General features: G+C 36.3%; 2 protein-coding genes across 2 annotated transcripts in view; both read right to left on the minus strand.

Moving 5' to 3' along the window:
- Window positions 1-7,742: 7,742 nt before the first annotated feature.
- Window positions 7,743-13,487, minus strand: LOC123529208 (uncharacterized). The gene is made up of 7 exons (XM_045309435.2): window positions 13,252-13,487; window positions 12,154-12,341; window positions 11,846-11,947; window positions 10,868-11,315; window positions 10,573-10,688; window positions 9,880-10,067; window positions 7,743-7,882 (listed from the first exon to the last, which is right to left on the minus strand). The coding sequence occupies exons 1-7, from the start codon at window positions 13,403-13,405 to the stop codon at window positions 7,756-7,758; spliced, it is 1,323 nt and encodes a 440-aa protein (XP_045165370.2). The 5' UTR covers window positions 13,406-13,487; the 3' UTR covers window positions 7,743-7,755.
- Window positions 13,488-17,309: 3,822 nt separating this feature from the next.
- LOC123528672 (ER degradation-enhancing alpha-mannosidase-like protein 1) overlaps window positions 17,310-26,289 on the minus strand; it is a 42,853-nt gene continuing 33,873 nt past the window's right edge. Inside the window, exons 11-12 of the mRNA XM_045308572.2 lie at window positions 25,368-25,562; window positions 17,310-24,247 (exon numbers count right to left, since the gene is read on the minus strand). Of these exons, the coding sequence (XP_045164507.2) occupies window positions 24,140-24,247; window positions 25,368-25,562 (303 nt within the window). The 3' untranslated portion in view covers window positions 17,310-24,139. The remainder of the gene's footprint in view (window positions 24,248-25,367; window positions 25,563-26,289) is intronic.

The following is a 26,289-nucleotide window of genomic DNA, read 5'->3' on the forward strand; positions in this document are numbered from 1 at the left end:
TGAACAATGCCTAAAAGAAATCATCTCATGGATGAATTCAAACATGTTAAAATTGAATGCAGACAAAACTGAGGTAATTCTTTTTTCGAGTCAAAAACACTCCAGACATGTTGAAAATCTAGAACTGAAAGTTGGCGAATCGAGCATAAGACCAAAAAACTGTTCGAAACCTTGGTGCTACGCTTGATTCGAACATGCACATGGACCATCATGTTAATTCTGTGACTCGAACATGCTACGGCCAAATACGACACGTTGGTCATATTCGACCATATTTGACAACTGAAGCCACAAAAACCCTGATAAACTCGCTTGTGACCTCACGATTAGATTACTGCAATGCTCTTTTGTACGGCGTGCCAAAATCAACAACGAGCAAACTGCAAAATGTCCAAAACACAGCTGCACGTCTTATTACGAAAACAACCCGTTTTGAACATATAACACCAATTCTTAAAGATCTTCATTGGCTTCAAATACAAGATAGAATCAAATACAAAATTCTCATTCAAACATTCAAGGCCTTGCATGGACAGTCGCTGGTGTATATGAGAGACTTACTGGAGGTGTACGTGCCAACTAGAAATCTGAGGTCAGCAAATGCAGGAACAACCCTTGTGCCACAAAAAAGTCGACTGGTTACCTACGGGGATAGAAGTTTCAGGGTTGCCGCCGCAAAACTATGGAACTCTCTCCCTGACAATCTCAGAAAAGATTCATCACTTAATTCATTCAAAAGAGCTCTCAAAACACACCTTTTCAAAATTTTCTACAACACATAGATACCAACTGTGACTGTTTCTACTCATAATAAATATGCCATTGTTATTTTTGTAATACAGAACTACAGCAAGTCATTCGTCGCTGACGAAGATCTCTTAACTGTACAATTCATCATGTAATTAACTGAATTGACAATCCATCTTTTGTTTCATCATGTCACATTTTAAGGGTTATGACGTACTATGTTTCGCAAGACTTGAGTTCCACTTGAAATGTGTGGTATTTCTATCTAAAACAGTACATGATGGCACCATTTACCGGGAGGTTGAACCACTATATGCGGCCCGTCTGGGCGTACCAGATGTTTAAAGCACTGGTATTGGCAATAGGGGTAAAACGACATCGGGTGTGTGGGGGGGGGGGGGGGGGGGGGGGTGCGGTCATGGCTGTTTGTTACAATAAGGCTGTAAATATTATCATTGTTCATTTATGATATTGTTGTTATAACTATTATTTTTTATTATTATGTACAACGCCATTGACAATATCATTTATAAAAAGGACGTTTAATCAAATTGTTCAGTTTCAGTTTTGTGATTGCATATGTCATGTTTTGTTATTTTCCTACATATCTGCGATGTGTCACATGTTTAATTGTAAAGCGCCTTTGAACGTATATTACATATGAAAAGGGCGCTCAACAAATCTGGTATAATAATAATATAATTCACTCTTATATTTCAATAATTCACAATAATATTTTAACTTAAGATAGAAATTAGTTTGCTTTTTGTCGAAACTTTATTGTCAGGAGAGATTATAAATAAAAACAGTTCGTTTTAGCCCACAGTTTCCATTATTGTACATTCTAATATGCTTGTCTCTGTTAAAACACTCTTACGCTAAAATGACATCACGTTAACGTGCAGTGACGTCAATGTTTTGTTGCGACCAAGAAAGAGTGCTACTATATTTGATCTACATTTTTAGACAAAGGGTATATTAGAATCGAAATAATCTATACAAAAAAAAAAAACGTATTTTAACACTATTTATGCACTCGGTTATACGTCGTACAAATAATTTCACTCGGGCTGCGCCCTCGTTAAATTATTACGCCCGACGTATAACCACCTATCGTGCATAAATAAGTGTTTAAACACTCTTTTGCTATAAATTATTTCTTAAATGAATGATGATAGGCATACGTCTGCCAGGGGTTACTACAACTACAACAAATACGCAACTAGAATAATTTCCACCCGGTACCGATATGGTTCCCTAAAATGGCTTAAGCCAGAGCAATATAGCAGAGACCGATAACTTCGGACAATCAGAATGAATAATAGTATGTCTGATAATAGGACACTAGAATTTTATCACCGGATATCAGACGATATTAGATTCTCATACGCCGGACAATCGGATGTAACCGGACAATTGGATCTTATTGTAATATACACAACAAACAGTCGACTGACGTCAGTTTCTCACACACTGGGCATTCGGAATGTATCAGCTTCGAGTACCTTCGGATGATATCAGCCTCTCGCATACCTGACAGTTAGATGATGTCAGTTTCTCGTACGTCAAACAGTCGGAAGATGTCAGCTTCTCACACACCAGACAGTCGGGTGAGGTAAGCTTCTCACACACCAGACATTCAGATGATATCAGTTATCTCGTACACTAGGCAGTCAGATGATATCAGTTTCTCACACACCGGACAGTCAGATGGTATAAATTTCTCACACACTAGACAGTAAGATGGTATTAATTTCTCACACACTAGACAGTCAGATGATATCAGCTTCTCACACACCGGACAGTCAGATGGTATTAATTTCTCACACACTAGACAGTCAGATGATATCAGCTTCTCACACACCAGACAGTCAGATGATATCATATACTCACACACCAGACAGTCAGATGATATCAGCTTCTCACACACTAGACAGTCAGATGATATATACTCACACACCAGACAGTCAGATGATATTCGCTTCTCCCACACAAGACATCCAGATGATATCATATACTCACACACCAGACAGTCGTATGATATCGGCTTATCACACACAAGACAGTCAGATGATTTCATATACTCACACACCAGACAGTCAGATGATATGTTTCTCACACACCAGACAGCCAGATGATATCAGCTTCTCACACATAAGTCAGTCAGGTAATACCAACTTCTAACACACCGAACAGTTAGATAATATCAGCTTCTTACACACCGGACAGTCAGATGATATCATATACTCAATTACCAGACAGTCAGATGATATCAGCTTCTCACACACAAGACAGTCAGATGATATCATATACTCAATCACCAGACAGTCAGATGATTTCAGCTTCACACACACCAGACAGTCGGATGATATCAGCTGATATCAGCTTTTCACACACCAGGCAGTCGGGTGATATCAGCTTCTCACACACAAGACAGTCGGATGATATCAGCTTCTTACACACCAGACAGTCGGATGATATCAGCTTCCAACACACCGAACAGTAAGATAATATCAGCTTCTCACACACTAAACAGTCAGATGATCACGCAAGGAAGTCAGATGATATCAGTATCTCACACATCATGCAGTCGGATGATATCAGCTTCTTACACACAAGACTGTCAGTTATTATCAGCTTCTCACGCATCGGAAAGCCGGATGATATCGGTTTCCCACACACCAGACAGTCGTATGATATCGGCTTATCACACACAAGACAGTCAGATGATTTCATATACTCACACACCAGATAGTCAGATGATATGTTTCTCACACCAGACAGTCAGATGATATCAGCTTCTCACATACAAGTCAGTCAGGTAATACCACTTCTAACACACGAACAGTTAGATAATATCAGCTTCTTACACACCCGGGCAGTCAGATGATATCAATATCAATTACCAGACAGTCAGATGATATCAGCTTCTCACACACAAGACAGTCAAATGATATCTAACTCATCACACCAGACAGTCAGATGATGTCAGCTTCTCACACCACGACAGTCGATGATATCAGCTGATATCAGCTTTTCACACACCAGACAGTCGGGTGATATCAGCTTCTCACACACAAGGACAGTCGGATGATATCAGCTTCTTACACACCAGACAGTCGGATGATATCAGCTTCCAACACACCGAACAGTAAGATAATATCAGCTTCTCACACACTAAACAGTCAGATGATCACGCAAGGAAGTCAGATGATATCAGTATCTCACACATCATGCAGTCGGATGATATCAGCTTCTTACACACAAGACTGTCAGTTATTATCAGCTTCTCACGCATCGGAAAGCCGGATGATATCAGCTTCTCGTACACAGGATAGTCGGGAGATATGAGCTTTCCACGTACCAGACAGTCAGATGATACCAGTTTCTCACTCATCAGGCAGTCAGATGATAGATTCTCGGACACCGGACAATCGGATGATATAAACTTCTCAAAAACTGGACAGTCGGATGATATCAGTTTCTCGTAAAGCTACCCGCTTTTAATACACTGGACAGTCATATGATATCAGCTTCTCACACCACGGACAGTCGGATGATATCAGCTTCTCACACCACGGACAGTCGGATGATATCAGCTTCTCACACCACGGACAGTCGGATGATGTCAGCTTCTCACACCACGGACAGTCGGATGATGTCAGCTTGTCACACCACGGACAGTCGGATGATGTCAGCTTCTCACACCACGGACAGTCAGATGATATCATCTTGTCACACCACGGACTGTCGGATGATGTCAGCTTCTCACACAACGGACAGCCGGATGATGTCAGCTTCTTACACAACGGACAGCCGGATGATATCAAATGGCTTATGTTTCAGCCACAAATAAAACGAGCGCCGCCAGATTATTTTCTTACGGACGAATTCAAACATTTTGGAAAGTATGACAGGGCTGGACAATTTTGAAGCTTTTTGTTCAAGCGGTCACCATACAAGTGGGTACCGGTCGGCTTTCTTGCAGGAACATGCCGAGCGGGCAATTTTCAATCCTGACAAACACCGGACAGAGACCGGGCGGCACCCTTGAAGAATATACAGGAAATCGGACGGACATCTTTTAAGTCTTGCCCTGTCGGTTATCGGGCTGTGACCAGACGACTGTATTTAGGGCTTCCTTAGCGTCCGCGTCTTCTAAGCATTATACAAACCTCTAGAGTTTCTCTCACTGGATGAGTAAAAGTTTCAGATGTAGTGGTGGAACAAGTGTCATCTTCTCCGTTGATCAGATGAAGAATGAAGCAGAAGGTACCTATGTGAAAAAATATTAATGACAGCGACACCAAAATGTGCAATCCGGTCACCTCCCGGAAATAATTCACTACGCGCGGCAAAAATAAACGCCAACAGGCAGGCTGTCTGACGGACATCCGATACATGGACGATTATTGTGGACCTGCATAGGACAGCGTCTGTTAAGTCTCGGGTGGTGCTGGTACGGTCGTCAAGCGATTTTGAAGAGTAAGATTGGAACAGAAATCATGCCTGATTTAAAAGTAAAGCGCCGTCCGTCCTCACGCTGTCCGACAATCGGACGATAGGCATAAGAGAACGCTGATACCCATGTGATTCTCTATTCTATTCTACACCACCGAGGGATATTCACTGCTTTTATCTTTACTTAACAATGACGCTCAAGTTGTCTTCCCCTCCTGGCAATGACTAGGTCATGTAAATAATCAACAGTGATTCCAGAGAGCCTCATGTTTTCAGGAATGATGACTTGGATAAATTGTAAACATGAAATATGTAAGCTAAGCGATGATGATTCATATAAATTATTGATATGTAAAAGGTAAGCGCAGTAATGACGTCTGTCTTTTTAAAATCCTGTCAGTGTTTAGTCAGTTATGATTACATATTAATTATGATTCTTCTTGTAACTGGATAACCTTGATAGGTACGCGTGCCGATGGATTTTCTGGGTTTAGAAAAAAAACGAGAATATACATCAATATAAAAACCTTAAATCTAAAATAAATTGGACACGAACTTGTATTTTAATGTTTTCTTATAATCCATGTCCAACTGATCCTGTTTTAAAAAAAACTGCAGGAAGTTGCCTGATACTCAGCACAATGAGGAGTGTTTTATGCCGGATTTACTAAAGACACCCAATGCACATTTTCCTTTAAAGAATTTTATCTTAAAATATTTACTTCAAATAATAAAACTCCTCACCAGACGTATCTAATTTTGATAACTGTTATCTAATTTGGATAACTGTTATCTAATTTTGATAACTGTATAAAATGATTGTGTATCATACTATGCAGGTACAGTCGATTTTTCAAAAACTCCCATTTCTCATAATGACAGTGCACATTTATCCTGTGTTTACCTATATATTATATGAAGTGTATATTGCACAGTACTATAAAATACATAAACCTGGTAATTACATAGCTACATGTAGTAAATGCTCATATTTTCAAAACTGAAATTTAATCTATCATATCTTTAAAACAACCTAGCTACAAAAACTGGGGCTAGTTTATGTTATTTGTGCAGTAGTTTTTTCTTCAAGACTTGAAAGGGGATAATGAACATATATAGAATATTACAGCAGTGTCCTTTCCGTATTAAATTTATTCAAAAAGTTTAATTAGTTCAATGCAGAGACAAAAATACAATATTCTTTTTATCCCATGTTATTTCTAAAAGTATGACTCCCACGTCAAACGTGTAATTTTCGTTACTATTTATCACGACATGATGAAATAAAATGTTTGTATGTGCGATATAAACTAAAAATGAATGATATATTTGCGGGCATTGAACATTAATTTAGACATGAAATCAAACACCTGCGTGACCAAGTGATTCATCAAGTTTTATTTAGATATTAGATAATTCCGATAATACCGCTGGGTTCTAAAAAATCTAAAGGTACTTCATGTAGTTATCAAAAACGACTTTCATAGAAAATATTCACTGTACGAGTATTTCAGTCATTTTGGGCCGTACAGTTTTGATAAAAACATAGATTACACTCCATTTATCGCTGGATCATATGGCACATTCATAATTTCCAAGAAGGTAATAATTTCCCCAACTGTTACCCAGTTGGCTTCCTGTGAAAACTACACTTTTAAAAGACTATGTAACACAAACACATAACTTCTCTTTTATATCACATTTATTCTTTCGTGTTAAGCAATCGGTAGTGTCCTAGATCGTTCACATTTTAAATCAAGCAAACGATTAACTAAATATGGCTGCCACATCAGTCAAAATGTTCGATGCCTATTTCAGCGTATCAAGTTTGTCTTCTATTTGTTACTCGTTGACAAAGTGATCCTTGTCACCGAAATTATTTCAAATCCGTGAAAACTGCTGCGAGTTTGTTTGTTTTTTTTTTTTTTTTGGTTTTTTTTATTTGATAAAGTCTGCTGATTCCATACGGTATCAATTTTCATAATTCTACGTTTCATTTTCAGATACCATTTAAAGACAGCAAACCTGGAGCTTCAGCTCTGTAAATCTTTAGCTCCATCTGGCTCCTTTAAATTCGTAAACGAGATATGCGGAATACTTCACATTGACCATCTTTCTTTTGGGAATATTTCGCACAGTCGGGTGTTTTATGTGCAGTTTCATCATCTTGCCGTCTCAGCCAGCAAAATGCTGCATAATGTCGTTATACAAATGTTTATAAAGTATTGCTCATTCTTGTTGCCGCCGGAATACATGTTGGTGGAATTTAGTCCTTTTTCATGACGACAGTGTTATCTTCCCTCGCCTGTTGTTTATCACGTGAAGTCAATTTTGTTGTACAATAGCATGCAAAATAAAGATGACGATCTTATTTTAGACATCTCAATTTCCCATAATTCTGGCTACTAAATTTATCAAAGTCGGTTAGTAACGTCAATCATACAGCATGGAAACATCTGGTACCGTAACTGGCCAATATGAAAATTAAAAAAAATTGAAAAGTGAAACAATTTATAAAAAAAAGGAGAGAAAAAGAAAAGGAGAAAATTATTGAGATTTTGGTGGTAATGGTGGCGGTGTTTTTCCTCTCCAGCACCTGACCTTGGCTTGAGCATTGTTTTGGCGTTTTGGCAAAGGATGCAGTACAGCTTCTATTTCTGCAGTGTCTTCATTCCTGGAAACAATAGAATTAAAAACTTAATGAATGTGTTCTTTGACAATGAATAATTAAAAATCTATATATATATATATAATATAATATATATATATATTAAATTCGCAAACGAGATATGCGGAATACTTCACACATTGTCCATCTTTCTTTTGGGAATATTTATATATAAATATATTTGAACGGACTGCATCACCTGATTATACATAGAACAGTATACAGTTCAGGGTTGCTAGAGAGAATTTTTTTGTTTATAATTTATGTAATTTATTTCCTTTTTCACATCAAAAGCATCATACATTCATCACAATATTGATTTTATGTGCCAGAAAAGATTTAAATTTACATATATAATATCAAGCGTAGTTGGAAAAATAATTCTACCTAGATAAACCAGAATTGTCTGAAAGTGCATAAATGTACATGTCTTTACAATTAGTGATATACATCGATCAATATTATCAAGTGATACATGTTATGTTCCGGGTGGAGACTATTCTAAAATAGAATGACTAGTAATATATCAACCGTGAAAAGACTGTACACATGCTTAGATAATTTTTCAAACACTATTTGAGTAATTATCAGTAAATAAATTTAACTTGCAATGTTTGGATCATAAACTTGCAATGTTTGTATCTACAGATAACATCATAGTTGTATTATAATTTGGTATCCTTGCCCAAAGAAAAAGAAACGAGTACGAAAATGACAAGGACAAGTTGACCAGTAGGTTCCAGGAATCCAATTACACACCATAAGTTAGCGGCTTAATTAGCATACATAGTTACCTTGCTTACATTTAATCGCAAGGTTTTGTGTTGTTGTTTTTTTGGGGGGGGGGGGGGGGGGGGTTTATACAATCTTTAACATGGTATTGATCTAAGAGAGGAAACTCTAACAGATACTTTTGTGTGGAGTTGCAGAGTTGCATATCTTTTCTATAGTAACTTTTTCAACAAGTTACATGAAAAATAAGGGAAAATGTAGTTTAGAGAGAAAATGTTGGTAGCGGCTTAATTAGCATACATAGTTACCTTGCTTACATTTAACCGCAAGGTTTTGTGTTGTTGTTTGTTTTTTTGTGTTTTTTTTACAATCTTTAACACGGTATTGATCTAAGAGAGGAAACTCTAACAGATACTTTTGTGTGGAGTTGCAGAGTTGCATATCTTTTCTATAGTAACTTTTTCAACAAGTTACATGAAAAATAAGGGAAAATGTAGTTTAGAGAGAAAATGTTGGTAGCGGCTTAATTAGCATACATAGTTACCTTGCTTACATTTAACCGCAAGGTTTTGTGTCGTTGTTTTTTTTGTTTGTTTTTTTTTTTGTTGTTTTTTTTTTTACAATCTTTAACATGGTATTGATCTAAGAGAGGAAACTCTAACAGATACTTTTGTGTGGAGTTGCAGAGATGCATATCTTTTCTATAGTAACTTTTTCAACAAGTTACATGAAAAATAAGGGAAAATGTAGTTTAGAGAGAAAATGTTGGTAAGTGCATTTGTTCTACATATTGTCAGTTCACAATTTTAAGTGAAAGAAAGTTGCCAGTTCGTATACTTCCCAGATATAACATCTCAACATATACTCTATGTATATATACACCATGTATATATACATTTCAGGTAAGATCACTCGTATCTTCGCTATTAATCTACTCCGTGTTGCATATACAAGAATTTCTCACTTTGTCCTGACATTCTGTTAAGCTATTAACTTTTTTTCTCTTATTGTTTTTACCAACGTCATTACTGCTGCTTTTCTGAACTATATTAAATTACCTATATAGAATGTTGACCCCCCAACCCACATCACCTACTTGTAAAACGTTTTGTCATGGATTATAGTTATAATCAAACAAGCTATTAAACCATTCAAATATTGTTGTTGTTGTTGTTGTTTTTTTTTTTTTGTTTTTTTTTCTTTTTCACTTGCCCTGTGGTTACTTTAATCAGGGTCACTCAAAATGAATTTTGAAAGACATGTCGTCTTACTCTAAAACCCAGAGATGGAATGGTGTCAGTCCATTCATCCATTTGTTGCTGCCCTGGTATTTTCTCAGGCATCGCTGTCTAAAAAGCTCGCTTCTCAAGAACTGTTCCACGTAATACGCCTTATCGACCTTGCTTAGATCGTCCATCGTCTCCGGCCATACAATGCCTTTGTCTGGACGCGGTAATGCCTGGTCAAGTAACAGAATCATATATTACTTCATGTGCTTGTTCTATACAGCGAAAGCTCAATGCGAGAATGAATACTACTGAGAAGAATAAAATATGAAGAAATATATTTACTGGGAAAGAAAACATCTGTCATTGTAGAGAGGTGTTCGCTACTCAGAGGGGTCGTTAACGGGTTAATAATAACGATTTAATATACAGTACTTTTTCAAACATCATCCTGAATCGGTTTGGACTATCTACTTGCTCTTTTATACATGAGGATCAATTTTTTTTTTTTTTTAAAAATGGTTAAACAGATAAGATATCAGCAACCGATTCAAAACAATTTTGCTTACGAAAAAAACGTTCAAAATAGTTTCAAATATTTATTCTACCGTGCCTGCATAATACGAAACCTGCAAACAGTGACATATTTCTGAATACTAAGTGATTTTAGCTTTGTGAACGTTTTTATAGAACTGATTCCGTCAATAATATTGTCACAAGAATCATTGTTATACTCACATGATCTCTCTTTTGTAAAGCTGCTATTTTGGCTGATATTCTAGCTTTATCTATGACTGTATTGGTCTCCTTTACTGTCTTATTGTTCTGGGTTGACTCTTTTTTAGTCATAACATCTGTAATAGGAAGGATATCATCATAATCGCTTTTATTTACTCATTTAACTGTTGATGATGATATATGGCATAGACCATATCTAAAATTATAGGAACTCTTCAGATGCATACAATGTAGTATACGTAAGTATTTTTTTTATAAATATCTAAATGCTTTGAGTTTTTAGGAGAAAGTATACCTTTGTTCCTTGCTATATTGACATCAGTCCTTGACCTAAGACCTTCAGTTATCATACCCTGCATCTTGCTTCTCCGGCCATGTTTCTGTGCCAGCCCGTCATCCTTGCCTCTAGCATCACCTTTGTCATTACTTTTTATCCGAGTCATTCTTGTACTGGTAGCATCCTTTTTACCAGCAGCTGAGACGTTATCAGTATGGTCGTCTTTATACTGTTTATCAAGGCGGTCTCTAGTATCACACTGGGCGTGTAGGAACGTGCTTTGCGGGGTTCTGTGGCTGACGGTTTCAATGGGACTAAATATTTCACACCTTGGTACAGCAGACGTTCCCTTTATTTCGTCTGGCTGTTGACTTTGGAAGGAACGGGCGCTGCATCTTTCATCTTGGTTAATCCTTGCGCTCACACTTTGACGGCTGCTACTTGCGCCTCTTTGTAGATTTGCTAACTAAAATATCATAATGGTTTGTTTTGTTTTACATGTTCGTTTCATGAAATGCTAAAACAACTGAAATAAGATCAAAATTATTGTCTGTTCCTTTCTTTCAGATAAAACTGTATCTATTTGAGTTGACATACAGCGCAAAGTTAAGTTATTTCCTTGAATAGGCTTTAAGTCAAAATATCTTCTGGATAGAATGTAACATGCATGACATTGTTTGAAAGAAAACACAAAGTGCTGCGGGTATTTCATGATCGAGGTTTTCAGCGTAAAAGCATTGAAATAAAACATATGGAATTTTATTTTGTGATAACAGATTTGGTGTAAGTTAACTCGAGTTTGGATTAATGAAATTCGTTCATTTTCGACCACGTTGAACCTTTTAGCATCTACGTAATTCCTATTATTTTGCAAAGTTTCAAAACCGATCCAAAGAAATCCAAACTATCGAGCTATCTTTGATAATTTAAAAAAAAAATATTGTTTCTTTTGTATTTATGATTTTATGATGACTCAGCTTCGAACTGTATTCTTACCTGGTTCTGTACTTGTTGTAACTGTTGCTGCAAAACCCGGATGTTGTCATTCTCTTCTTTGTGCTCGAACACGTCCTGTCTGGACGGCTTCTCTTGGCAGTCCTGCAACAGTAAATTCGGCTAGTATAAGAAAGGCCTTGAAAAGCTTTATGAACTCTTCATGTGAAAGAAGAGTGCTTAAATCAGCAAATCGTTTTGTACAGGTACAATTAGAGTAATAATTATTGTTCTGACTATATTACTATTATAGAACGCGCAAATATTCTTTGTGTCTTAAACAAAACAACACAAACGCATGAATAACTTACATCTTCAGTTTTTTCATTTAGATCATCATACATTTGGTATTTATCCAGTTGCTCTTGGTTTGAAGATGATCGTCCATCCGAATCAGGACAAAGTTCATCTTCGGAGACAGTTTCACACTCTAGGTCTACTAGTGCCATATCTACAAGGTGATCATCTACTTCATCAGCTTTACCAGTCTCAACAACACCTGTATCAAAATTTTATAGATTTATTCGTGTTGTATTATCTTTCGGAATTGTGCGTGGTCGGGTGCTGCGCGTATGTTCACGCGCGCGTGCATGTATGATGGCTGGTAACAGGGCATGTTCTTTCAACTTTATTTCAATATTTTGTAAGAGCATCGCGTATGACGAAACTTTAGCAATTTTGATTCGTTTGAGTATGGAATATTTCTAAAATTAAAAGTTCATACATATAACAGTACTGTTGCTATTTTGACCTCAAGAATGGCATTCTAATAATTTCGCAGTTATATCTTAGGTGAAACCATAACAATGTGTCAGAGGCTTCTGGCAGAGCAAATGATACTGGGAGTTTCACAAAATGAGAAGAAAGCATAACCTATAGCAACACAAAACAAAATAAAAGCAAATTCAAGCAGTTAATTAGCAAAGAAAGCTAAGCTACATGTGGAAAATTTACTTCTTTGAAATTAAGGTTTTCATACCAAAAAAAAATTTACAGACTGGTAAAACAACTGAATAGTCATCGTTCATGAAAACTGGACTATAAGGAATTTAATCAAACAATTCATTAACAAAACAAACTTAATTTATAATAAACAGAGTGAAAACAGATTTAACTGGCAATACACATGTGAAAGATTGTCATTAACCTATTTTCAAACATATTTCCTCTCTTAGACTAACATAACATATATTTACAATAAAACCAGTAAGCACTGGAGAGTTCATATAACAGCATGACAAGGCGAAAAAGGAATCAGTATTTTAAGAATGGCTATTTCCGTCTCTAGCTATTATAGGTTCTTTTGCTGTGACTTAAGTATAATATTGATAAAGGAACAAATTACCGACGCAGTAAAATTCAAAAGAACTGCTTCTAGACGTAAAATATGAAGGGAAATTATAATTTACCTCTTTTGATTCCAGTTTTCTCTTCATCATCATGAATTGCAACCGTTACAAGATCGTCAATTTTACGTTTTCCAGAAATTTTGTGGAATTTCCGACCGAGGAAACCTTTCAGATTTTCCCCTCCTTCTCGCGGTCTACACTGACAATTCCCCATGAAAAATCTGTAAAATTATAGCTTGAGATTGAGATTTTTATTCTTTGCTTTCTAATGTGTTTCTTCTGTGCAATAGCGGGCAAACAATTATGTATCTTAGAAACACTGACGTCATGGCGTCATAAACGTCAAAATAAACGAAAAACGTCACAGTAACGTCATTAGTGTACGTACCGTCAAAGAAACATTATCAGATTACTTAGTACATGCCCAAGTAGTTAGCTAATGTAAATCCTCTATTACTGGGCGTTGAAGTCTAGCATCTATTTATAATAAAAAATCGATCCTGCAATATCATTATTGATAAAGTTCTATCGGAGCGTTGACAACACTATATCCTTTAAGGAATTGTCTACAATTATGACGTTTTGCTGCAAGGCTAGATAAGCTTTATTTTAAATCGGAAGACATTTACAATACAACATATCTGTTGAGTTTTTTAACGGCCTGCACCGCAGTCTTTTTCGATGTTAATGCACATAGTCCCTAGACGTGGATAGCTATGGTAGGCTATGTTGTTCAAAGTATTTGTTTACCTCTTGCTTGGCACCTTGTTTTGAGAAAAACACAGAACAGTAACGTGCACACGCAACTGATGAAAGTAATATGTGGCGAAATGTATATTCTAAACAGAACAGAATAAGTCCAGATTTGAACGTCTTAGAAATGAAACTCGTTTCTTGCTAATGGACTGATCTAAGCAACGCGCTTTTCCCAAGAAATATTACTTAGAATGTCGCCATCGTTTGTTAAGAAGACTTTACTATCCATATTTCAGTATCTCAAGCTTCGAACCATAAATTTTAAACAACTTTAACTGAGTTCCCATATATTGAAACTAGAAAGTATAAACTTTTCCGGCTACTATTAAAAAGGAAAGGTGTTTACAAGTGTAAATGATAGAGTGATATTGACGCTAAATGTGCCTGAAGTACTTTGTTGTAGGTTTAAAGCGTAATTATTTTGATTCAGGTATATTTGTATATTTCCAAAATATTGCTAGTATTTAGTTGCCACTGGAATATATACCCCCATTTAACTAGTCTTACCAAACTCATTAAGGCTTAAAATCTCCACCTGTTACAAGTACCTTTGAAAACCAGCAGTTGGTTGGATTTAGTGGCATTGACTGTGGAGTTATAGACCGAGTCCCACTGAGTCATGTAGAGAAATGTAGAAGAGGAAAATCTTATATACTGTATATTTCTGATGGAGATTCAATGAGTTTGAGTTTTACAGTTTTGTTTTAACAAGGGTTGTGAGCCTATATGCAACATTCTTCATACATGTAAATATGACGAATGGATAGTTCTTACTTATTTCTGTTTCCGATTTATTAATACATTCAGGCTATTGCTAATAGGCATCGAACTTTATGTGATGGTTCAGTTGTTCAAGATCGATGTGATCCATATGTACCCTGCGGCCATTGGTACTATGGTCAATGTCACATTGGCTTTTTCTTTGTTTTTAGCTTTTCGGTGGTTTTTAATTATATTGTATTATATTATATTATATTATATTGTATTGTATTGTATTGTATTGTATTGTATTGTATAGCGCCCTTTTCATGATAATCACGTACAAAGGCGCTTTACATAGCGCAAAGGAAGCCACTAAGGACGCGATGTTCATCCTCTACTAGAACAGACACAGAGCGATCTGACCAGAGGGACAGAATGAGATAAAGCCTCTAGAACACAGAAAGACAGGGAGAAATCCTTTTAGATACAGGCCTGTCCGGCTAACTTAGCCTAACTCTTTGCGAATAGACAGTCTGGTTCTTTAAAGTGTCCGGTGTATAGCAGCCGTCTTTAACACTTAATAATGGGAGGAAGGTTTGGCCTTCGGATATAGAACTGCTGTCTACTAGAGAATGGACGCCAACATTAAATCATCTCTATAGGATGTATGCACGTGTGAAGTCAAAAGGTTAGGGTTAGGTTTAACATAGCTATAGGTTAACAGTATACATTCAATGCATGCGTATACTCAATGCGGGAGAATTAATGCCGACCTCGGTGATATGATTGCAATGAGATAAGTTGGTCAAAGTACTAGAACAGATTGTATGATCAACAGTTGATGGAAATTTAAGTCATAACACTTAGTTGTCCCTGGTAAATAAATGCCTACATAATCAACAGACTTCATAGCCTGTCCTTTGTAATAAAGCAAGTTTTGTACAAGTTTATTTCAATTTTTTTTCCAGATTTACACATTCTAAATAAGCCTAGCAGAGGAATTTTTTACAATTGTCAAAATAGCATTTTGCAATGACCGAGGCATAACTTGAGTGGGAATATTGAACTTTTAACTTCGGCTACCGGGCGTACATAGAAAGGCTTCACTATGGTAACACATTGGCTACCTGGTGAACACGGAAAGCTTTTTTTGTTGGGTTTAACGTCGCACTGACACAATATAGTTATATGACGACTTTCCAGCTTTGACGGTGGAGGGAGACCTCAGGTGCCCCTCCGTGCATCATTTCATCACGGGCGGACACCTGGGTAGAACCACCGACCTTCCGTAACACCGTAACACCTTGGCTGCCTGTTGTGAACACGGAAATGCTTCATTATGGTTAAATCTTGGCTGGCTAGTGAACATGGAAATGCTTCACTATTTTTTATTGGGATTAACGTCGCACTAAGGAATGCTCTGAACATGAAAATGCTTCACTTAGGTAACACCTTGCCTATCTGATTAAAACGGAATGGTTCCACTAAGGCAACACCTTGGCTATTTGATTAACATGGAATGGTTCCACTAAGGCAACACCTTTGCCTATCTGATTAACATGGAATGGTTCCACTAAGGCAACACCTTGCCTATCTGATTAACATGGAATGTTTCCACTAAGGTAAAACCTTGGCTATTTGATTAACATGGAATGGTTCCACTAAGGCAACACTTTGTCTATCTGATTAACATGGAATGGTTCCACTAAGGCAACACCTTGCCTATCTGATTAACATGGAATGGTTCCACTAAGGCAACACCTTGGCTATATGATTAACGTGGATTGGTTCCACAAAGGTAACACCTTGCATATCTGATTAGCCTGGAAATCCAGTCTGACAATTTCTAACTTTTTTAACAAATTATGCATAGATATTAGGTACGATTTCTTCTGACAAAGCACGAATATTATCACCGGCTTCCCAGGCTACTATCTGATTAACACGGAATGGTTCCACTAAGGCAACACCTTGGCTATCTGAATAACATGGAATGGTTTCACTAAGGTAACACCTTGCCTATCTGATTAGCACTAAAGCAACATCTTGCCTATCTGATAAACATGGAATTGTTCCACTAAGGCAACACCTTTGCTATCTGATTAACATGGAATGGTTCAACTAAGGCAACACCTTGATTAACATGGAATGGTTCCACTAAGGCAACACCTTGGCTATTTGATTAACATGGAATGGTTCCACTAAGGCAACACTTTGCCTGTCTGATTAACATGGAATGGTTCCACTAAGGCAACACTTTGCCTATCTGATTAACATGGAATGGTTCCACTAACACTTTGTCTATCTGATTAACATGGAATGGTTCCACTAAGGCAACACTTTGCCTATCTGATTAACATGGAATGGTTCCACTAAGGTAACACCTTGTCTATCTGATTAACATAAAAAGGCATCTCTATCGAAACATCTTCATTATCTGATCAAGTTGGAATGGTTTTGCTAAGTAAACACCTTGGCTACCTACTGTAAACATGGGAAGTCAGCCTTTAGTAAGCATACAAATTCCAATCTTTAGTAGACATTTTCATTTCTGTGTATCATGCTTATATAAATCTATTTAATATAAACAACATCAGCACTATTGGAATGCTGTTTGGACAGTCAATTTCAACATGATAAAATATATAACAAAACTCCTCTCCGATTATCCTTTTAATGTAATATTAAAGAAAAGTGTTAACAATAGATTATAGCAGTAAATAACAGTAAATGTATGTCTCAGTGTATACCTGAACACTTTTACTGATTAAGAATTTAAAGAAATAACAAGAGGGTCATGATGACCCTGAATCGCTCACCTGAGTAATATGAGCCACATGTTTAAAATGGCAAACTGATGCTAAAATATTAGAAAGTAGGTCACATTCATGGTCACAGAAAGTCAGTTTTAAGATTGGTGTGCAAAACTGTACATGTCTTCCAAATTTCAAGACTGTATTTTAAAAAACAAGAAAGTAGCCCAGTCGGTCAAGGTCACAGTCAAGTGAACCCTAATCACTTGGGGTCATTAGGTAATTATAATTAAAACAGTCTAGGAAATATGATCTGATAATTTTTGGAGTATTTATTCCTATATAACTCATATAACAAGTGACCGCCCAGGCCAGGGTCTCTTTTCACCCCAGGGGCATAATTTGAACAATCTTGTTAGAGATCCATTAGGTAATGCTACAAACCAAATATCAAAGGCCTAGGCCTTGAACTTTCAGACAAGAAGATGTTTAAAAATTTTTTCCTATAAAAGTCTACATAAAACTCGGGACCCCCAGGGCAGGGCCTCTTTTCACCCAAGGGACATAATTTGAACAATTTTGCTAGCGGACCACTAGGCAATGCAACATACCAAATAGGTTTTTAAAGTTTTTTCCTATATAAGTCTATGTAAAATTTGTGACCCCTGGGGCGGGGCCTCTTTTCACCCCAGGGGTATAATTTGAACAATCTTCATAGAGGACCATTAAATGATGCCACATGCTAAGTATTGAGGTTCTACGCCTTGCAGTTTTGGACAAGAAGATTTTTAAAGTTTTTTCCTAAATAAGTCTATGTAAAACTTGTGACCCCCAGGGCGAGGCCTCTTTTCACCCCAGGGGCACAATTTGAACAATCTTCATAGATGACCTTTAGATGATGTCACATGTCAAATATCAAGGCTATATGACTTGCGGTTTTGGACAAGAAGAATTTTAAAGTTTTTCCTTTCAGTTGCCATGGCAACCAGAGTTCTGCATGGAATTCAATTCTTTGAATAATTTTGAAAGGGGGGCGCCCAAGGATCATTCCTGTGAAGTTTGGTGTAATTCTGCCCAGTAGTTTTCAAGAAGAAGATTTTTTTAGAAAATATTGACGGACACGACACACAACGTACGACTGACGACGGACATTGAGCGGTCACAAAAGCTCACCATGAGCCTTTGGCTCAGGTGAGCTAAAAATGCATAGTGAACATTGGGCATAAATACTGTTAAATAATTACAATTCAATATGAGACAACAGCTAAATATAATTTATATAATAAACATACATGTAATTACATGTATGTGTTACACAAAGTTAACACAAAGTGACCTTTGACAATTACATAAATTACATTTATTCCAAATATTTACTGATTTGATATATATCATAGAAGAATGCCAGAACAAAAGACACCTTAACACCTTCATTTTCACACAAAAAAAAAACGCTACTGTTCTTACAATAACCTGTCACTGATTGTAGATACTGATGGAAATATCTCATTCCTGGGAAATGAGCTTCATTACAACCGTAACAGTTACCAAAGAGCTGCATATTCCAATTTGTCGTACAACCAGTGGCAGACTATTGCAAACTCTACTTTACACATAGAACAAAATGAAGCAAAACAAAATGCTTTTTTGGTTGCATGCTTTCTTACAGTATATAAACAAAGCATGGAAAATTAATATCTGTAAACATAAAAGACATCCTAATGTTTCAGGGATGCACAGGAAGTTCCAGTTTAATTTCATCACTTGTAGCCTAACCTTGTTTTGAAAAGAATTTAAATACTGTAAAATCTGGTAAATAAGCGTACGTAATAATTTTAGTGACACTTTTATGCGCCTATTTTTGATATGCACTTATACTTAAATCAAAACTATGCGCTTATATTTGATATGCGCTTATAGACAAGCCGTGTGCACCTATTTATGATATATCAGGAATATTGACAGTGCTTACCTTGGTTGCGAAAACGAAAGTAAAACATGGCCATGGATGTGCGCAGTGAACTACTGCCTTTTATTGCATAGGCCTACAGTATTTATACATAATGAAAGCATAAAGAACTACATAATTTGCAAATAATGCTCAATCTCTCGGACCATTCAATAATTGTTCAACACTTAAGGTTGTAGCATTTTATCCATATTCTTTTCACAGATTTACGAAAGAATGACAAACTGTTATGACAACGCAAGCAACTTTTCTGGTATTCAAACTTTTACCTTCATTTACTGAAAACATTTTCTATTCTAAAAGCATGATTATTGTAAACAATTATCATTTTATCAAACAACAGACATTAAAATCTTTTAACACCCATCGGCTATTCAACAGGTAAGAACACTTGTCACCTTGTAAACAATTATCACAGTATAATACCGTTAATTACGTCTTTTTGCTGCATCTGTTGTTTGTTTATCAGTAATCGGATATGCGCCTACTTTCGAGACAAAATTATGGTAAGGGCATGACATGCGCTTAATATCCCATACGGAATAACGGTAAGGCCGTATGCGCTTACTTTTGATATGCGCTTATATTCGAATATGCACTTATTTACCAGATTCTACAGTATTTTTGTCTCTTATTGTAAAGATAACTCTGTTGCCACCAAAGCATTTTTGAGCGAAACTAAATTCATAAGACTCTAAATACAGAATTTTCTACCTAGCTTTGCTATAATATCATATAACTTGAGTTTTGTACCATAAAATACTCTTTCAGCTCCACACTGTATTATAAAAACTTCAACAGTTCAGATGGGCTAAAAACTTCTATAGCCAAAAGAATAATTTAAATATTGATTAAACTTTGGACACAAAATGTTGACAAAAGTTCTGTTGGCAAGTCAGCATTAGAAGGCACTTACAATCTTAACCTTTACCCTGCTAAATTGCAAAAATGGAGTGGTCTATCATTCAATTTGGGCCGTACCATTTATTATTTGAAGGGATGTTCACTGTAAAAATACAGACCAAATAGCGAAAAGTACAGGCCATGATCCGCCTGCATAGATGTGCACGCTTATCTTGGTCTGCACTGGTCACAAAGGCACATGCCGCCAGCAGGCTAAAGGTTAAGCATGCACAATCATAAAAACTGCTTCAGAAATGAAAGTCACAAATCACAATATAAACTTACAATAAAAATGTACTTCAAGATAAACAAGAGCTGTCGGTGGACAGCAACGCTCGACTATTCAACAGCCTTGTCAACTGAATGAATACAAAAGTCGAAAAAGGGGCATAATTTAGTAAAAAAGCATAACAGGGTTATGGAACCTGCATAGTGTTTATCAGCTCATGACAGTGGACAGGTGTGTGAAGTTTCAATCCATTCCCATTAGCGGGTACCGAGATACCAGCTTACATATAAGAATTTAACCAACAAGAACTGTCAGTTGACAGCGCGCTCAACTTTTCTCAGTGCTTGATAGTATAATATAAGCTATGAGTAAAACTTTAACATTACAATAAGCATATTCAAAGTCGAAAAGGGGCCATAATTCAGTCAAAATGCTTGATAGAGTTGCCTCCTCCTTTTTACAGACTGGAGTCATGATGGTAAACAAGTATGCAAAATATCAAAGCAATATCTCAATGGACTTTGAAAATATTTGGGATGGTACGCGAACTTTAACATTACAATAAGCATATTCTAAGTCAACAGCGCGCTCAACTATTCTCAGTGCTTGATAGTATAATATAAGCTATGAGTAAAACTTTAACATTACAATAAGCATATTCAAAGTCGAAAAGGGGCCATAATTTAGTCAAAATGCTTGATAGAGATACCTCCTCCTTTTCACAGACTGGGGTCATGATGGTAAACAAGTAAGCAAAATATCAAAGCAATATCTCAATGGACTTTGAAAATGTTAGGGGTGGTACACAAACTTTAACATTTGTGTGACGCTGACGCCGATGCCCCGGTGTGAGTAGGATAGCTCCCCTATTCTTCGAATAGTCGAGCTAATAAAAATAAAAACGCGAAAACAGTTGCATAATATACCTATAAATATATTGAAAGATACAGAAATAAATAAGAACTGACAGAAATAAAATGCCGTATTACACAATATGAAAATCTGATGCTGTATTTTACCTTTGTCTGGACTACTTTCATCAATATTCATGACACAGTAATGAAACGGTTTTTGTTTTTGAGTTTGTAGACATATTTGGTTAAAACAAAAATAGGTGGAGGTATATAATAACAACAACAGGGTCCTCATAGTAGCTTTAGGGTGTAATCTTATAGATTTTTCAAGGCTGCCTCACACTATGCCCTTGTGTGCCTCAATTACCTCCAGAGCTTGATAAAATTCTCTTGAGCTGAATACAACACCCCAGATCTCGCTATTGTTTAATAACTGTTATTTTGAAAAAAACTGTTGCAAATGTTTCTAATTTTACAATTATTTCTTTCCAAATAACACCTAACAATATGTCACACAATGTATTATCACATCTTTTCTCAATTCATGCCAAAAACCAACCAGTCAGTATGACTAAAAATTATATATTTAAGAACATCAGTACTATTATAGAATGTTTAATAAATGAAAGTATTAACTGTGAGAAAGATGACACAATACATGGATACAAAAGACCAAGCTGAATAATATGCAATGAAATTTTTAACAGATATCTTTCAAGTTTAATCAGTCCCTTACAAATGTATGCAATAACAAACACTAGCATAGAAGTGATATCCATGGAAGGCTAACATGTGCCAAACCTACATGTATGAATATTAAACTCCACACTCCCCAAAATATTCTTGTTACTTTTGTAAAATACAAAACAAATGAAAAACTGTTAATCTAAATTCTCGTTCAAAACTTTTTTTACCTTAATTATGTGAGAAAAAGAACAAATTATGTGGCCAAAATTTGTTGATTTGGGAGAGGTGGTGCAGGGTGCAAAGCATATGTTGGTTCCCAACTCTTGAAGTTCAGAGAAGAGTTCCAGCCCCCCAATCCCCATGCTCCTACTAACAACAAAATGAAATGACTTGAAACATGAAAGTTCATACTGGCAAAGTTTGATAATGAAGTTCCAGCAAAGACGTTCCTCTATACACCTTTTCCTTTCTAAATATTGCTTGATAAAAGGTTAATGCTATTATACTATGCAGCATTACAGTGAATATCTACCTAGCTTTTCACAAGCTGCTGATCAAAGCTGTTATTTGTTGTATTTCTGTGCAATGAACAAAGCCATTTCAACACATAAAAAAATTTTGCTTCAAGACTTCTACTGGTATGGTTTCAATTAGACTATAGGTTTCAGAAAACAAGAGGGTCATTGACCATAAAGCGCTCACCTGTGTACAAGGCTTCAAGTGTGTTTGTATAACCTAAGTACACAGTTCGGTTTCTTCTGTGCTAGCCTATATTATATACATGTCACAAACATTTTTTAACCTAGGGCAATAATTTGAAAGATTATGGTAGACAGTACAACTCTGATATCATACGCCAAATATCAAGGCTCTAGCTATTACTGATTCACAAAATAAGATTTTCAAAATTTCTTATTGTAGGACAATAGTAAGTACATGTCACACACAGGGGCATGGCCATTTTTGACCTTAGGGCTATAATTTGGTCAATTAGAGTCAAACCCTTATATCACATGCCAAATATCAAAGCTCTAGAGAAAAAGATTTTTAAAGTGTGACAGCTGAAAACCTATTTTTAACCAAAAAAACCAATATGTTCAATGAAGTGTAACCATTTGAACAATCTGAAAGAAGCTTACCCAGAGATTGTTTGTGTAAAGTTTCATCAAAATCCATTCAGTGTTTTTGGAGATGTTGTTTGCAGAAACTGTTGATGAAAAGTGACCACGCCCCCTGGAATTCATTTTTTTGACGAATCAGAAAAATGTAAACATTTTTTGTAGAAGGTCACACAAGGACAATTTATGTGAAATCATTTTAAAATCAAGCTTATAGTTTTATACAAGATTTTCCAAGTTTCTACTATATACATATTGCGAAAAGTGACCATGCCCCCTGGCAGCCATGTTTTTTGACACATCGGAATAATCTGAAAAATCTTGGTAGAGGCTCATACAAGGACCATTTGTGTAAAATTATTTTAAAATCAGGTTAGCAGTTTCACACAAGAAGATTCTTAAAGTTTCCACTCTATACATATAGGAAAAACTGACCACTCCCTTTGGCGGCCATGTTTTTTGACAAATCAAGATAATTTGATCAATCTTGGTAGAGATCACACAAGGACTACTTGTCTGAAATTATTTCAAATTCGGACCACTGGTTTAGGAGATGTTGTTTGAAGATTTTTCTATTTTTAGCTCTAACGGTCCCTATGTGCAACCAAGCGGAACTGTTTGATCAATTTTGGTAGAGGACCACCCAAGGAACTTCAAGGCCAAGTTTTCAAAATCCATTTAATGGTTTTGGAGGAGATATGGTTTAAACACAATTATTGTCGATGGACAACTTGATTGACGAACGCACGCACAACGGACACAACATGATCACAATAGCTCACTATGAGCACTTTGTGATCAGGTGAGCTAAAAACTAAGACAAAAATTAAAGCAGGACCACAGATCGCAAATGACCCGCACCAGAGTATCTACTTTTCAGTTACAACCACACCTTGGCCATCTGCTTACATGAATTAAGAAGGGAAAAATTAAATAGATGAACCAGCACCATTAATTCCTACACACATATACAAACATCAAGAGAATATTTCAGCTAAATCAACACCAACGGCTCGATCTATCTGCTCTAAGTAATGGCTTTCCATCGGCAGAGCATATCTTCTCATGCTTGGTATACTGTCACACTGAAAATATTAACAAGACAACACAGTCACCATATAATTCAAAGTTTGTAATATAGTAATAGACAACACTGTTAGCATTTTTATGATTTACAATAGATTTAAAGTTCTAACAAAGTGTACCACTTCAGTAATACTACTTGATGACTGTTCAAGGATTCCTCCAAACAAGATATTGTGTAGACTGAGGAAATTCTAAATTAAAACTATGCTTTACCAAACACCAAATACATGTTTTAGTCACATGGTAATAAATGAATCAAGTAGCAATTTTAATCCTTTACTTCTGTGCTACTGAGTTCATTTTAACCCATCCCTAACAAAACTACAAAAATAAATATCAGATGTTTACTATACTGGTACAGAACAAGAGCTGTCAGTTGACAGTGCACTCGACTATTCTCAGTGCTTGATAGTATAATATAAGCTATTAGTAAAACTTAAACATTAGCATATTCTAAGTCAAAAAGGGGTCATAATTCAGTCAAAATGCTTCATAGAGTTGCCTCCTCCTTTTTACAGACTGGAGTCATGATGGTAAACAAGTATGCAAAATATCAAAGCAATATCTCAATGGACTTTGAAAATATTTGGGGTGGTACACAAACTTTAACATTACAATAAGCATATTCTAAGTCGAAAAGGGGCCATAATTCAGTCAAAATGCTTCATAGAGTTGCCTCCTCCTTTTTACAGACTGGAGTCATGATGGTAAAGAGGTATGCAAAATATTAAAGCAATATCTCAATGGACTTTGAAAATGTTTGGGGTGATACGCAAACTTTAACATTTGTGTGTCGCTAACGCTAATGCCGATGTCTAGGCGAGTAGGATAGCTCCCCTATTCTTTGAATAGTCGAGCTAAAAACTGTCCTGGTATCATGAAATTAATGGGCCAGTATGCAATGTCTTTTCACCATTCAAGAAAAATAGAAACTTGTACAAAGCAAGGGAAAAGGGGCCTCTCTGGCAGAATGGTTGCTAACTTTTAATCACTTGTCCCTAACTACTAGTGGTTCAAAACCCACTGTGAAGTATTTCAAGCTGACCATGACAATAATATTCACTTTCATGAGTGTGAAGAATGGTAATACTCTTGACGCACATTTATGGTAGAACTTACATTAGAAAACGAGGTATTGGTCCTTGCATCTACTACAGTCGGTTCATCACTTTGTGTCTCAACATTCACTTCTGGTTTAATGTAATCCTCCCATGGTTTTGTGCGAAATGTTTGACTTATTGGAAATATATGGCCTTCAGTGTTGAATATATACTTCGCAGCTTCTTTGTTGAAATGATTGTCTTTGTCAAATAACTGAAAAGGAATAATAACATTTTAAGGAAGTACTGATTAACAAGAGCTGTCGGAGGACAGCAATGCTCGACTATTCAAAGCTTTGTCAATTGAATGCATATAGAAGTCAAAAAAGGGGCATAATTTTGCAAAAAATGCAAAACAGGGTAATGGAACTTGTACACTGCATATCAGCTCATGACAGTGGACAAGTGTGTGAAGTTTCAATCTATTCCCATAAGTGGGTACTGAGATACCAGTTTACACACAAAACCTTAATCAAAAACTGTTAAGTTGAAAAAGGGGTATAATTTTTGCAAAAAATGCAAAGTGGAGTTATGAAACCTGAAGTGTGTGAAGCTTCAATCCAGTTTACACACAAAAACTTAACCAAAATCTGCTAAGTCGAAAACTGGGCACAATTTTGTTAAAATGCAAAGTAGAATTATGGAACCTGTGCACTGCATGTCGGATCATGACAGTGAACAAACGTGTTAAGTTTCAAACCATTCCCATAAGCGGATACTGAGATACCAGCTTACATACAAAAATCTTAACCAAAAATTTCTAAGTTGAAAAAGGGGCATTATTTTGTAAACAAGAGGACCATGATGGTCCTGAATCGCTCACCTGTCCCAACATGACCCAGTTTTGAACTGAGTATGACGTCGTTTTTTTTCTATTATTTGACATAGTGACCTAGTTTTTGAGCTCATGTGACCCAGTTTTGAATCTGACCTAGATATCA

This window comes from Mercenaria mercenaria, chromosome 13, assembly GCF_021730395.1.
Source record: "Mercenaria mercenaria strain notata chromosome 13, MADL_Memer_1, whole genome shotgun sequence".
NCBI classification, from domain to species: Eukaryota; Metazoa; Mollusca; class Bivalvia; order Venerida; family Veneridae; genus Mercenaria; species Mercenaria mercenaria.

What these genes read in the sequence shown, in the direction of transcription:
- LOC123529208 (XM_045309435.2), bottom strand. Translation starts at nt 13,405, where the DNA reads ATGGGGAATTGTCAGTGTAGACCGCGAGAAGGAGGGGAAAATCTGAAA. An exon ending in TAAATGAAAAAACTGAAGAT is followed by an intron (nt 11,948 to 12,153) that starts GTAAGTTATTCA and finishes TTACTGTTGCAG; the next exon opens with GACTGCCAAGAGAAGCCGTC. An exon ending in CTTTACAAAAGAGAGATCAT is followed by an intron (nt 10,068 to 10,572) that starts GTGAGTATAACA and finishes TTACTTGACCAG; the next exon opens with GCATTACCGCGTCCAGACAA.